The sequence below is a fragment of the Hipposideros armiger genome, unplaced genomic scaffold (assembly GCF_001890085.2).
Source record: "Hipposideros armiger isolate ML-2016 unplaced genomic scaffold, ASM189008v1 scaffold_66, whole genome shotgun sequence".
NCBI classification, from domain to species: domain Eukaryota; kingdom Metazoa; phylum Chordata; class Mammalia; order Chiroptera; family Hipposideridae; genus Hipposideros; species Hipposideros armiger.
In genome coordinates this window covers 3370669-3384117 of record NW_017731416.1, presented here as the reverse complement: position 1 = coordinate 3384117, position 13449 = coordinate 3370669, and the positions used below count along the sequence as shown (strand labels likewise).

The window sequence follows — 13449 nt, the reverse complement described above, 5'->3', positions numbered from 1 at the left end:
CAGGGCCCATTTCTCACAGCCACCATTCTTGTCCTCACCATGGATGTACAGTTTCACATCAGCAGCCCCTGTAGCATCAAGTGGGCAGATTGCAAAACCAAAAGATAGGCAGTAGCTTTTCACACTCACTGCAGTTTTTTTAACCAAATATTTATCTTACAATTGTGGTTGAACTATTGCCTGAATTTTAAAAACTGATTTTTTGGGAGTGTGGCTAAAGGAAATTAGTTCAATAGTTTTAAGGGTTTTGAGAATGTAATAGTCTTGAGGGTTTTACCTTGAAAAAGAGGTCATTTTTCTTTTAAATGTGCAACTTAAGTGTGGCAAATCAGGGATTTTGAGTTTTGCTAGGTCATAAAAATATTAATTAATTTGGAACATGAAACTCAGTAGAACATGATACTCATGATACCATTTCCCTGTACAAGAGGGCTTCCTCTGACCTGAATTTTGAGAGAAAGGAATTTCTCCCTGTGGTAAGTACCAGGGCAGTAGGGAAGAGTATCCAATGTAATAATGAATAACAATGGTCATAGCCAATTTTTTAGCAACTTGTATATCTCAAAGTTTGATACAACTTTAAATACAAGGATGAGAATAATGTTGGGAAATGTCCTTTATAAGTATAATCTTTTATACTTTTTTCCAGCTTGGTTAATTTTTATTAACTTACTAGTTTCTTCATACTTTTTTATTACAAAGGCATGTTTGTATTTGGCCCTTTTAATCAATATTTTATTCGGTGAAATAGCCTTGAGACTGGAAATCCAGCAAGGTTTGTCATTATATGTGCACTTCTGATTTTGAGCATCAGTTCAAATTTTGCAAAATGGTAGCTAACCTTCCTCAGTACCTTGAGTCCTGGAGATGGTTTAAATAATGAAAGAAGCAAGACCTGGAAAAGTCTTTTCCTGGCAGGTGAGGTTTTTGGTCTATGTAGATGATATTTTTCCAACCCTTTACATACTGCTCTCTAACGACTGCATTTCAGGCATTCAGTTCTCTGCTAATGGCTAAGTCCTAGGATGATTTCAAAAGTGGCCTCAAAGCAGCAGCAAAAACCCTGAACTGTCCTGTGGAGGCCTAACCTGCTTCATTTGTGACATCAAGCTAGGACATGTGTATGCTTAGGAAGAAGATAACTCAGAAGCTTTTCATTAAATGTTCAAGTGTGGGATGCAATTGGACAGCTTAGAACAAAAAGGAAAATCATCTCATTGCTGGGGCAGCAGCCGTGGTGCAAAGGTGCTAAAGGACAGTACAGTCATCATAACATTTAAAGGAGGTATCTGCATAAAGAAGGGAGAGGGACACGGATGCAGACAGCTACACACATTACACTGGCGTATATCTTTTTCTATATTTCTCTCTCTCTTTTTTAAAGATTTTATTGGGGAATTGGGGGAGGGGAACAGACAAGTTGCTGTCCTTTTGTTCTTCATTCTAGTTGTGGAGGATGTCGCTTCACTGGCCCATATTGGTATTATCATTGTGCTCTTCCTGGATGAGGCAGATGGGTCACCGGCCTCTGGATGGCCACTCACGGCAGCTCTTGGCAGCTCTTGGCAGCTCACACCGGCTGCCGGCCACACATGGTAGTTTATGGCAGCCCACTGCAGCAGTGGCTGCAGCCTACGCCGTCGCCCAGCTCCAGGTTGAGCTGTTGTTCACCATCTTAGCTGTAGAGGGCAGTGTCACTGGCCCTTATGTGGGATCTGAACCGGGGCCCTGCTGCTCAGAGCTGGCGTCCCAAGCCAGATCTTAACCAGTGCACCACTCGGCCGGCCCAATTTCTCTCTCTTTTTAATAAACTTGTTAGAGCAGTTTTAGGTTCACAGCAAAACTGAGCAGAGAGTATACTTCCGCCACCCAACAACCAAAGCTACCCCACTATCAGCATCCTTCATCAGAGTGGCATATTTGATGAACCTACATTGACATGTCATAATCACCCCAAGTCTGTAGTTTTCATTAGGGTTCACTCTTGGGGTTGTACATTGTATACGTTTTGACAAATGTATAATGACTTGTATCTACCATTATAGCATCATACAGAATAGTTTCACTGGCACATGTCTTTTTGTCTTTCTGGTCTCAAGGTACCCTCTTTCAAACAGGAAATCTGTAGGCCCTTGTCATTTGTGAGGATCACATCCTAAGACTTTCATGAATCACTAAAATGATCAATACTAATAAAGCCATCATTTATCCTCAGAAAATGCCATCTATTGTTACTGAAATTTTTAAGGAAATCTTTCAGATTCTTAAGAGTATTTAAATATAAGAACAAATAATTTATAAAACAATATGTTCTTAGATCTTAGACCTTTTCAGTTTCTTTTGGGAGTTACTTTTCACAAAACATACCACTTAATGTGAGTTAGTACATGTAATTGCACCCCAGGCACACAGTGGGGGCTGATGACTACTTACCCACAACAATTTCCAGCCCATGAAATTCACATCTTTGCCTCAGCAGAATGGTTATTTACTAGAGGCCATGGGCCTTCAAGGTCATTCTTAAATGTTAATTACCTGTAAAGTCCAGGTGCTAAAAGGGGTTAATCTGTGGGCCTATATCTTGTCAGTCAACAGTCCGCTCTCACAGGGTTTCTACACACTAGTGTTTCAGAGCTGCATGTCTCCCAAGCCAGCCTCTCCTAAGCCAGACCCTCCTCGCGCTTACCTGTATTATTGGGGTAGCTACCCCCACCTCTTACCCAGGTTATTATACTTCTACCAGGTTAATTTTCCTAAAGCTGGTGGTCTCTTCCCTGCTAATTTTAGGGCAGAGTACCACACCTGGCCTTTTCCTTTCATTGCTCAATCCTCACCATGTTCTAAACAAACTGAACAATTTTGTTCCCTTAAGACACCTCAGTTTCCCTTGTGCTCTCTCCTCCTTAGAATGTTATGTTAATGAAGTCCTCCCCAAACAGATGTAATTTTTCCTTCCTTTGTGCTCCTTAATATTTTGTATGATTTCTACCGCTTAACCCATTCAGCCTTGTATCACAGATATTTATGCTTCCCTGTATTCCATTATTATCCAAATGACAGCATGGTTCATTTCCATGACACTGTCTAACATTTATTCAGCACTTAAATAGTGTTACATTGGTGACATTTTTATTCCCCTAAGAGTGCTTTTTGCATGTATGTACACACAAATATATCTTTTTTGTTTTTATATGAATAGTATCACACTATAGTTTTTTTTCTGTTGTCTTTTTCATTCACTTCACATGTGATGAAAATCTTTTATGTTCATATATATAAGCACCCCTTAATGTCTGCATTTCATATTATCACTGTTTTTAATTTTTGCCAATCTGTTGCATAAAAAAATGCTGTCACTTTAATTTTCATTTTCCTGTTTACTAGTGGGGTTAAAAATCTTTTCATACATTGGCTATTTGTATTTCTTCTCTAAGAATTGCCTATTCATGTATCTTTGCCAGTTTTTCTATTAGGTTGTCTTTCTTAGTGATTTGTACCATTTTTTTTTTATATTCTGGATATTAATCCTTTTCACATACATTGCAAGTAGTTATTCCTAGTTAGTCATTTGTCCTTTAACCTTCTCTGTTGTATTATTTGTGACTTAATTTTTAGGTAGGCAAATCTTTAGCCTTTCTATTTATGACTTCTCGATTAGAAGGGCCTTCCCAATCCTAAGATTACAAAATGTTTTTTTCTGATAGTTTAATTTTTAATCCTTTAATTTATTTGGATTTTATTTGAGGTTTGATAAAGAATAGTGACAGAAATGTATTCTTTTCCTCTCTCCAACACTATTAAAACCTTTTCTATTGATTTAAATGTCATTTATAAACTAAAGTGCTGTATGTATTTGGTCTTATTTCATTTTTATTCCTGTCCCAGTACTGTGACTTTATTCTTTTGTATTTTGATTTTATTCTTTTGAAATATAAACTTTAGAGTCACCTTATGGACTTCATTTAAAAAATGTTTTAAATCTTGTTGGGAGTTTTGTTTGAATTGCATATACTTTATGGACTACTGAGGAAAATGGACATCTTCGCAATATTGTGTCTCCTATTTTAGATACTGAGGAAAATGGACATCTTCGCAATATTGTGTCTCCTATTTTAGACCCTATAGTATGTCTCTCCTAGTTAAGCTCTTTTTGTGCTATTGTAAAGCTTTATAGCTTTTTCCTCTAGATCCTGTACCTTTTTGTTAGATCCCTAGGTGTTTCATAGTTTTTATTGCCACTGTAATAGGGTCCTTTTTTTCTATCATGTTTCCTATTGGATTTTGCTACTCCATAGTCAGACTATTAATTTTGTATGTTTATTTTATTTCTGACCACTTTATTAATCTTTTGTTTTTTAAGTTTATTGGGGAACAGTGTGTTTTTCTAGGACCCATCAGCTCCAAGTCAAGTAGTTGTTTCACTCTAGTTGTGGAGGGTATTTTTCCAGGACTCATCAGCTCCAAGTCAAGTAGTTGTCTTCAATCTATAGTTGTGGACGGTACAGCTTCTTGGCCCAGGTGGGACTTGAACGGGCAACCTTGGTCTTATGAGCCTGCGCTCTAATCACCTGAGCTAACTGGCCACCCCCACCTTATTAATCTTAATATATTGTTTTTCAGTTGATTTCTTTCACATTTTCTAAGTGTACAATTATATAACCGCAGAAAGTTTTGGGGTTTTTCCCTCTCACCTGTTCTTCATTTCTTTTTATTATCTTACTGAATTGTTAGGGATCTTCAGGACATTATTTTAGCATAGCCATAATAAGAGGCCTCTCTCTCTTGTTCTTAGCTTTCAGAGGAACACTTCTATGTATGTTAACATTAAATTTGATGCTGCTGTGGATATCTGACAGTCATTTTATCAAATTAAGAAAATTTTTCTCTACTTTCCTTGAGGATTTTAGTCAACTTAGTGTTATAATAAATACTTTTGACAGCTATGAGATAATCAGTTTTTTTTCTTTTAATCCATTAATGCGATGAATCATCTTAAATTTTTTTTCCTGTTGTACTATTACTGCTTTCTTGGGATAAACACTACTTGGTCATGATATATTCTTTTTCATACCCTCACTAAATTTGACTTTATTTAGAATGTTTGTATCTATATTCATAAGCAAACTAGGCTTATACATTTTTCTCTATGTTTTCTCCTTGCTATGTAATACTTTATATACTCGAGAGCTAAATGTAACTTGAAGATTTGATAACATTTATTCATAAAATGATCTGAGCTTGGTGGCTTTAAAGATGGCATTTTGACTGCCTTTTTTATTTTAATTTTCATATTAATGGACTGAATATCCTCACTACTTTTCTCTGATCTGGAGCAAGTTCCCAACTTCATCAGATCTCACTTTTCTTAGTAAAATGAAGATAACCAGACCTAACTCCCAGTATGGTTGTAAGGATTAAATGAGATAATATGATTGTTTAGCATAATTGTGCCTTATTTAAGATAATCTCATCAATAGTAACAACTATTATTGTTATTCCCTCAAGTGGATTAATGGAGTTACCTTAACCATCCCCTGCTGTTGCACTGTGGGGTTGTAAACTCAAACTAGACAGAGAGGATACAAAGATAAGCTAATGGTTCAGCCAACAGCATAGGCATCATCAACACCCCTTGGTGATTCTAGATCTTTCTCAGGACTAGAGCTGTTTTCCTGTGGTGCTGTCCCAGCAGACGTACCCTCGGGCTGGGATGCAATCCCTCTGTTGTACAGGGAGCCATGGCAGACAGCGTCTGCGTGTTTGCATCTCGGATGTCCTCGCCCCGCCTGGAGCTTGTTCTCCACGTTGGACGTGCTTATTTATGTTATTTATGGAAGATTTTTAACTGGAATGGAAAGATGACTATTTTAAAAAGCCATTTCAAAAATCAGGATTATAATGTATAAAACTATGGATGACATGATTGGTCCGAAGAACATGCTGAGGTTATTTTCTTTCTTTCTTTCTTTTTTTTTTTTTTTTTTAAGTAAATACTTAGAGGTTTGTCTCCGCCCTTTGAAAGGAGTATAAACTGTTGGGCTGAGATAGAGGTATAAAGTAGAAAATGGAGACTTGTTGCATTCTCATCAACAAGCAGAATATGGTTTTTTCCAGTCTTTATTACTTCAGAATCCTTCATCTGATATTTAAAATGTATTTATGTTGAGTCATTTCTTTCTCTTTTGCTGGTGAACCAGAAGATCATGAAATGATTATGCAGAGGCAGTAGCATTACGTTCAGTTTCTTTTTTCGTATATATCAGATAAGAGGCTTGCAAATGGAAGTAAGGCCTCCTCACATCCTTTGTATGGCAGTGGCAGTGATGTTTTCCTCTTTGTCACTGGTACAACATTTATTAGTTTATAAACCCACTTCCAAAGAACCTAAGGGCTTTTTGATGAAAGGTGACTCTAGTAAGAACAGTGTTAGATTTTGACAGGCTACTTTTGTTTTTTACAAATATTTCTTTTTAGTGTTCAGAAACTACTAGTTTTTTAATTGCGTTGCAGGGGAGGCAGGGAGGGGTACATATATTTGGAGTTAGGATTTCTGAATCTTCTAGGAAGGGAAAATAAGTTCTGAGTTTCAGTTCAACGTAAGCCTCTAAATCGCCCTTTCTGAACCAAAGATTGTAGTTGATAAAAATCTCACAGATCTGAGAAATAAAAGCAGCTGGAGAGGCTGACTTTTGGTAAACCTTGATAGTAATAGAAGAGGAAAAGGGCAGTTCCAAAGACCTCCTACTTCCCCATAGACTAAGGGACCCTGAACACCTCCCTCACTTCTTTAACTCACCCCCATGCATCAGCAGCTCTCCCTGTAACCTGTGGGCATCAGTGGAAACAGTCCTTGGATTAAGCCTAAGAAAAAGTCTTCTATAAAACTGCTTCCTGAAAATTTCACTGTGTTTAAGTATGTATTTAAGGGAGTGTTTGTCATATCATAGTAAAAATAGAGAAGGGTAGGGACCCTGGAGCTCTGAAAACATGGCTGGCAGGTTTCAATACTAGCCAAGCAGAAAGGTTTTGGTTTTATATTTTCTAGCTCTTACTATATCCTACTTTTATCACTGAAAATATTGGGAAAGTTATTTCATGATATTGTTAATGATATTGTTATGGTGTTACTTGCATTATTATATATTATTATTATATACATTTTCATATATTTCATATATTTTAAATATATTCCTATTATATATAAAAATATATTATTTCATTAAAGTACCCACGGCTTTTTTTTTCCAGAGCAATAATGAAATTTCACAGTATGAAAATGGAAGAAATCAATAAAATCATTCGTGACCTTTGGCGCAGTACCTATCGCGGACAAGGTGATTAACTAATAAGGTGTATCACAAGTGCTTTTTCCAGAGCCCTGTCTCCAGCTCTTGCCTCATCCTCCCATCATGCCAGGATTGCCTCTGAACATCTTTTTGAGGTTTTCTAAGAATTCTTATCTGGATAATATCTTGTAGTAAGAAAAAAATGCAAAGATTTCTATTCCAGAGCCTTGACGGGACTTACATATTTGGCTACGGTGCACATTATATTTAGCTGATGACATAATCGGTTCTGTTGACGTATAGATAGGGATAAGCCGAAATGCGATAAGAAAACCATCAGAAGGAAACTTTTAATAGAGGAACTAAGTCACAGAGGCAGAGCTAGGACTGAGGGTTGGGTCATCGGGGTTGCTTCTGACCCAGGAATCCTTGCGAATCCTCAGCCAGACAGAAAGGTTCCAGATAGCCAGGGTTTCCCCGGTAATGTCAACCTCACGCGTGGCTCCTAGGCTTACTAATGTTTGCAAATGACAAAAGGCTATAGAATGTAAGTTTGTCTGAAATCTTCTTCTTTCGTGTCAGATATCGAATATATAGAAATTCGGTCTGATGCCGATGAAAACTTATCAGCTTCTGATAAAAGGCGGAATTACAACTACCGAGTGGTGATGCTAAAGGGAGACACAGCCTTGGATATGCGAGGGCGATGCAGTGCTGGACAAAAGGCAGGTATCGCAGGAACCTAGGGAGCCGCTTTTCCCTGGAGAATGGACGGAGACACAAATGTCAGTGTGGTAGAAGCCGCCAAGGCTGTCCTGGAATGGCGTGAAGCTCCTTACCACGCTCCTGGCTACCATGTAAAGTGAGCCAGGCTCGGCCACCCTCATTACACTCTCCCAGTTCTAACCAGCTTTGCCTGCAACATTGTACAAAGTAGGCCCCTAGGAGAAGGGCCTGAAACATTCTCACAGGGTAGGCTCAAGGAAGACCATTGTTTCACTCCTTATGAGAATAAGTTGACTGTGGCATTGTAAGACACACCACTATTTTATGTGCCAGCAAGAAAGAAAAAAGGCAATTGTAATTGTAAGATGTGTCCTGATTTCAGAGAAGTCGGGGGGTGGGGAGGGGTTAGAATCAATGGCATACAGTACAGCAAACCAGATCCTAGGTTGAGCCACATGAGGCATTACAGTATCTGAGAGAGTCTCGCTGAGAAAACAGCTGCATTATAGGACTGAGTGCCCCGCAGCCTAACCTTTGGGCCTGCAGACCATCTAAAAGAAGGGTCTGCTGGAGCCAAAGGCTATGGTAGCCACCGGTGCCCCTGCCCCTCCCATCTCACACCAAGCCTCAGCTGCTGGGCCAGGCTACCTGGCTCTACCTGAGGCTCTGGGAGGACAGCACAGGTTGGCGATGGAGCATAGAGCAAATCAGAAAGGAATGAAGTTTTAGAGTCAGGAAAGTGGGGCCTGCCATCCTTGGGCAACAAGGCTGGGTCCTTTGTGCACAGGTTTGTACTCAAGGTGTCACAGATTCTTGAGCTTCCTCCTTTCAAATTAGAAGCAGATTATATAATACTTGGCATCTCTGGACCTTTGATTTTCTTAAAATCTTTAAATTCTAGAAATGGATGCTCACTTTCTCTGAGTTCTTTTCATAATTTTCAATTTTTACCTAAGATGGTCCATGCATACGTGTATTTTGTTGTCAGCCCAGACAGCGGATACCAATTTTAAGGCATCTGCAGATTATTATCTTAATTAGTCTGCAAAAAATGACAAATTTGTGATCTATAATCAGTATCCCCTACTTGCTTTGGTGATTTTTAGTGGGAATCGTGAATGAGAAAATATAGTTTGAAATTTGTCTCTTTGGATTAAAATTACTTTCAAAAATAACTTCTGAACAAAAGATTTCCTGTAGCTACTCTTAAGTTATAAAAAATAATTAGCAGTGAATGCTTCCTTGATGCTGGGGGAGCAGACAGACTAATGGTTTGGTAGAAGTGGGCTAGGAGCCCCATTAAACCTCACCCTGAGTGGGTGGGGGTGGCAGCAGTGGGATTCACATACAGGAAGGAAGGGCCTGTCTGCAGGGCGAAGGTATGGCCCTGGCATTTGCAACCTGCCAACCTGCCCTGGGCATCAAAAGAAGCTGTAAACTGCTCTAAAAATCACTGACTCACTCACTGATGCTTCTTCAGTCACAAATTCAGGGGGAGGGGGAATTTACAGCTCATACGAAGGTAGTTTAGACTTCCTAGAATAGTCCTCCTCTCTCAATTCTGTGTCTCCCGTACCCTCAAATGGTTTCAGCTGGTTGTGAGGGGTTTAGTATTAGGTTTCTATTAACCATGAAAGTGCCTCAGTTTCAGTTACTTGGATTTCCTGCAGATAAACTTTATAAATAAAGTCATAATTCTGTGCTGTTGATACTTTGACCCAGGAAATCATCCTCTCTCTCAAAATTATAGACGCAAACGTGTGTATTAAAGCATGATGTGAATTAGGTGCCTCTTTTTTTTTTTAAATATGGAACGTTTCACGACTTTGCACGTCATCCTTGCACAGGGGCCATTCTAATCTTCTCTGTATCATTCCAATTTTAGTGTATGTGCTGCAGACGTGAGCACTAGGTGCCTGTTTTGGACCACAGAACATATAGATTTAAGGAAGTCTCTAAAAGAGAAAAGGTCCTGGAGGCTCCGGAAAATGTAATGTGTCCAAGTTTTCTAAAAAATCTCATCATCAAGAAAATAAAATAGCCAGGGCTTGAATTTTTAAGGTTGTTAATCCTATACCATTATTAAAACTATTAGTTACAGATAAATGGTAATGCATTTCTGATACAGATCTGTGTTATAGCTCCTGTGATTTGTGTGTGTGTGTGGCGGTGGCGCAGTCAGCATTGCCTTTAGCATTTTACTTTATTGCAAATGATAGGCTGAGATAATGCTCATGGAAGGGCATCAGAGTCTGGGCACAGTGCCAGCCTCTTCTAAACAAAAGAGCAGTGATTTACCTAAGGTCAGTGACCCTGTGACCTTTCCCATCTAAAGAGATTAAGCCAGATCTAGCACTTTCCTACGGTGAATGAGAAAAAGGTCTTTACAGCACAGCTCAGCTTTGTGCTTTGGTGCTTTTTTCCAGGTATTAGCCTCGCTCATTATTCGCCTGGCTCTGGCCGAGACGTTCTGCCTGAACTGTGGAATCCTTGCTTTGGATGAGCCAACAACAAATCTTGACCGAGAAAACATTGAATCTCTTGCACATGCTCTGGTTGAGTAAGTTTCTCAAATGTGGGGACAGGATATTATAGCTTTTAAAGTAAGATTAAGGGAGTTTTGTGATGAAATCCCTCTCTACATGTGTCTTCTTTGGGAAAGCTGGTTGGTGCCAGACCTTAAGCTTTACATTTTGATAGTATTTTGTCAGATTTTTAAAAAGAACTAGATGGTGAACAGCAGCTCCAGACATATCCTGCATCTCCCCAAGTGTGTTCATAGGGAAACTCATGGTAAGCGTTTCTGGCTGGGTTTGACTTTCCTGTAAACCCGCCAGAGGAACCCACATGTCATATACAGGAGTTACCATGACCTGCTGAGCCATTGCTAGGTGGTGAGTGTGGTTTTGGGCTGTTTCCCCAGCTTTTCACACCCATTAGCATCTCTGAGGAATGACAGACAACTCTTACTCAAAAAGTATATTAGTGGTTAAGTAGTTCCAGAAAGTACAATTGCACACACCTTCTATCACATTCACCTATGGTGGGGCAGGCTCCAGGGATGGGCAGCCCTTGCTTAAGGACTGTGCTGGCAGAGGAGAGGCACTTCCCCAGAAGTAGAGAAGCTATTCCGGGTACTTCTGGCTCCGGATAGACTCTGCCTGGCAGAGACAGTGTTTCCTGTCTGACAGCCTGGACCGGGCCAGTAGGAGAATTGAGCACCCACAGAGGCACCTTGCTCCAGCCATCTCCCATAGTCCTGTAAGACCAGCAAGTAAGCGCTAGTGCTTTTGAAACCCAAGTGCATCCACCTCCAGGTAAGGGGTAAATAAGTGGTTAATTAAAAAGAAAAAGTCTTTCAGGTCTCAGTTTCATAGCTAGTTACCTCAGCATACAGATAATAAGAACAGTTGTTTTCACTACACCCACTCAAGCCCCCTGTGTGTCATACTAATGATGCATCTAGTGACTGGTGGTGGCAGAATTCTAAGTAGGCCCAGCTCCTAGGAAAGCAGCATATGTTATTCCCCTTGCCTGTAGTCTGCCTTTTCACATTTTTATTTTCTTCCAGAGAAAACTAGTCACAGGTCAAGAAAACCCCAGGCAAAGGAATAAGTCAGACTCCTAAAGGTGAACAGCACAGGTGTTAAGAAAAGCTCAGTAAAACATTTCCACTTGCTGTAGTAAGAAAAAGTTTGTGTTCTGGAGCAAACCAGATCACGTACTCTTACAGCCCGTAAACCAGACCTGGGTGAAGAGTCAAGCCATGCATCCCCACTGTCTGGAAAGGAGCGGGGACTCCTAGCTGCCTGGGCTGGGGGTCTGGGTCTACCCCGCCCCTCCCCCACTTCCTGCAGGGCTGCCAGAGGCCCTGACACTCACATGGCACAGGAAAGACCTGGTCATGTGTCCGAAAAGGTTCTTAGTGGCTTTTTCAAATTAAATAAAGGATTCTTTGTGTTCTTTAGTAATAAAATGTTCTAAATATATTGTTGCAGGATAATAAAAAGTCGCTCACAGCAACGTAACTTCCAGCTTCTGGTAATCACTCATGATGAAGATTTTGTGGAGCTCTTAGGGCGATCTGAATACGTGGAGAAATTCTACAGGATTAAGAAGAACATTGACCAGTGCTCAGAGATTGTGAAATGCAGTATTAGCTCCCTGGAATCGTATGTTCATTAAAAATATTCAATGTTTAAATGCCTTAGAAATACAGGTCCTCAGGCAACTGCTTATTTCCGGTGTCAACTAATCAATAAGAAAATATATTCTTTAAAAGGAGCTTTGTATCTAGGTTTTGAATGTCTAAGAGGTTCTACAGTGATTAAAATGGTTTCACATGAAATTTGGGCTGATTCCTGAACTCCGTCCCCCGCAGGAGGCCTCCCACAGGCCTGCAGGGCTCAGCAGCAGCACAGTCAGACTCCCCTTCTCTTCCCTCCCAGATAAATGCTGCGGCTTCTACCTTTCACTCATCAAAGCACGGTGGAGAAGTAGGTTCTTGCTGCCTTGACAATTTATGGTTTGGACATAAAAATAAAAAATCCAGGTTAAGTGTTACCACTTAATTCATTTCTTTGGATGTGGTTTTAAAAAACTGAATTATCAGTGAGTATTAATATCTGGAGATGACTGTAAATGAGTTTTTAATGTATGGCTTTGCTCTTAACTTTATAAATCTAACCAAGCAACCTCCTTCTCTGGGCCTGTTACCCCAACTAAAATTTAAGTAGTTGAATGGGGCTTCAGGATTTGACAGGAACCTTAAGTAATCTAGTTCCGTATCCACCATCTTCCCTCCCCCCATATCCCTTTAGGTAGTCAGCCAGCCTGAGGGCTCTGTCTAGCGAGAGGAAGCTCCCCACTGTGCACATCCACATTTGGAAAACTGACCACAGCAAGGCCTCCCTTCACTTGGGGCCTGATCTGCCATCATGAAGTCTTTGTAACTCTCGTAAGCCTATCCTGTGTGTCATCTCAGGCTCACCATCAACCCTGATTCCTCTCCAAGTGTGCGTTCCCAGGGGGAAGGCAAGGTCATGACCTCTTTCCAGTGGTGTCCAACCAGACGGGGAAGAGCAGTCCTCTCACTTTCACTCCAGACGTCATTTCTAGCAAAAACCTAATCACACTTTTCCTTGGAATTGCCAGCTGACATCTTGAAGCCTTTTATAAGAATTGCACACAGAATGCTACCAAGTAACATACTTTTGAATTAGACTTTGAGGAGTTTTATCTGTCAGTCATGTGGTACAGCTTTGTGCCATCAGCAGACCTAATGAGGATATGGTCTAGACAGCCCTTCTCAACCAGGGTCTAGAAGAGAATAAGCTCTAAGCCCTAATGTATCTGTGGCAGGCTGAATAATGGCTTCCGAAGATACCAAGGTCCTAATCCCTGGAACCTGTGAATGTCACTTTATATGGCAAAAGGG

General features: G+C 40.1%; 1 protein-coding gene across 1 annotated transcript in view; it reads left to right on the top strand.

The window, feature by feature from the left end:
• RAD50 (RAD50 double strand break repair protein) overlaps nt 1–12360 on the top strand; it is a 101531-nt gene extending 89171 nt beyond the window's left edge. Inside the window, exons 21-24 of the mRNA XM_019642161.1 lie at nt 7249–7334; nt 7869–8011; nt 10439–10572; nt 12011–12360. Of these exons, the coding sequence (XP_019497706.1) occupies nt 7249–7334; nt 7869–8011; nt 10439–10572; nt 12011–12197 (550 nt within the window). The 3' untranslated portion in view covers nt 12198–12360. The remainder of the gene's footprint in view (nt 1–7248; nt 7335–7868; nt 8012–10438; nt 10573–12010) is intronic.
• The last annotated feature ends 1089 nt before the right edge of the window (nt 12361–13449 follow it).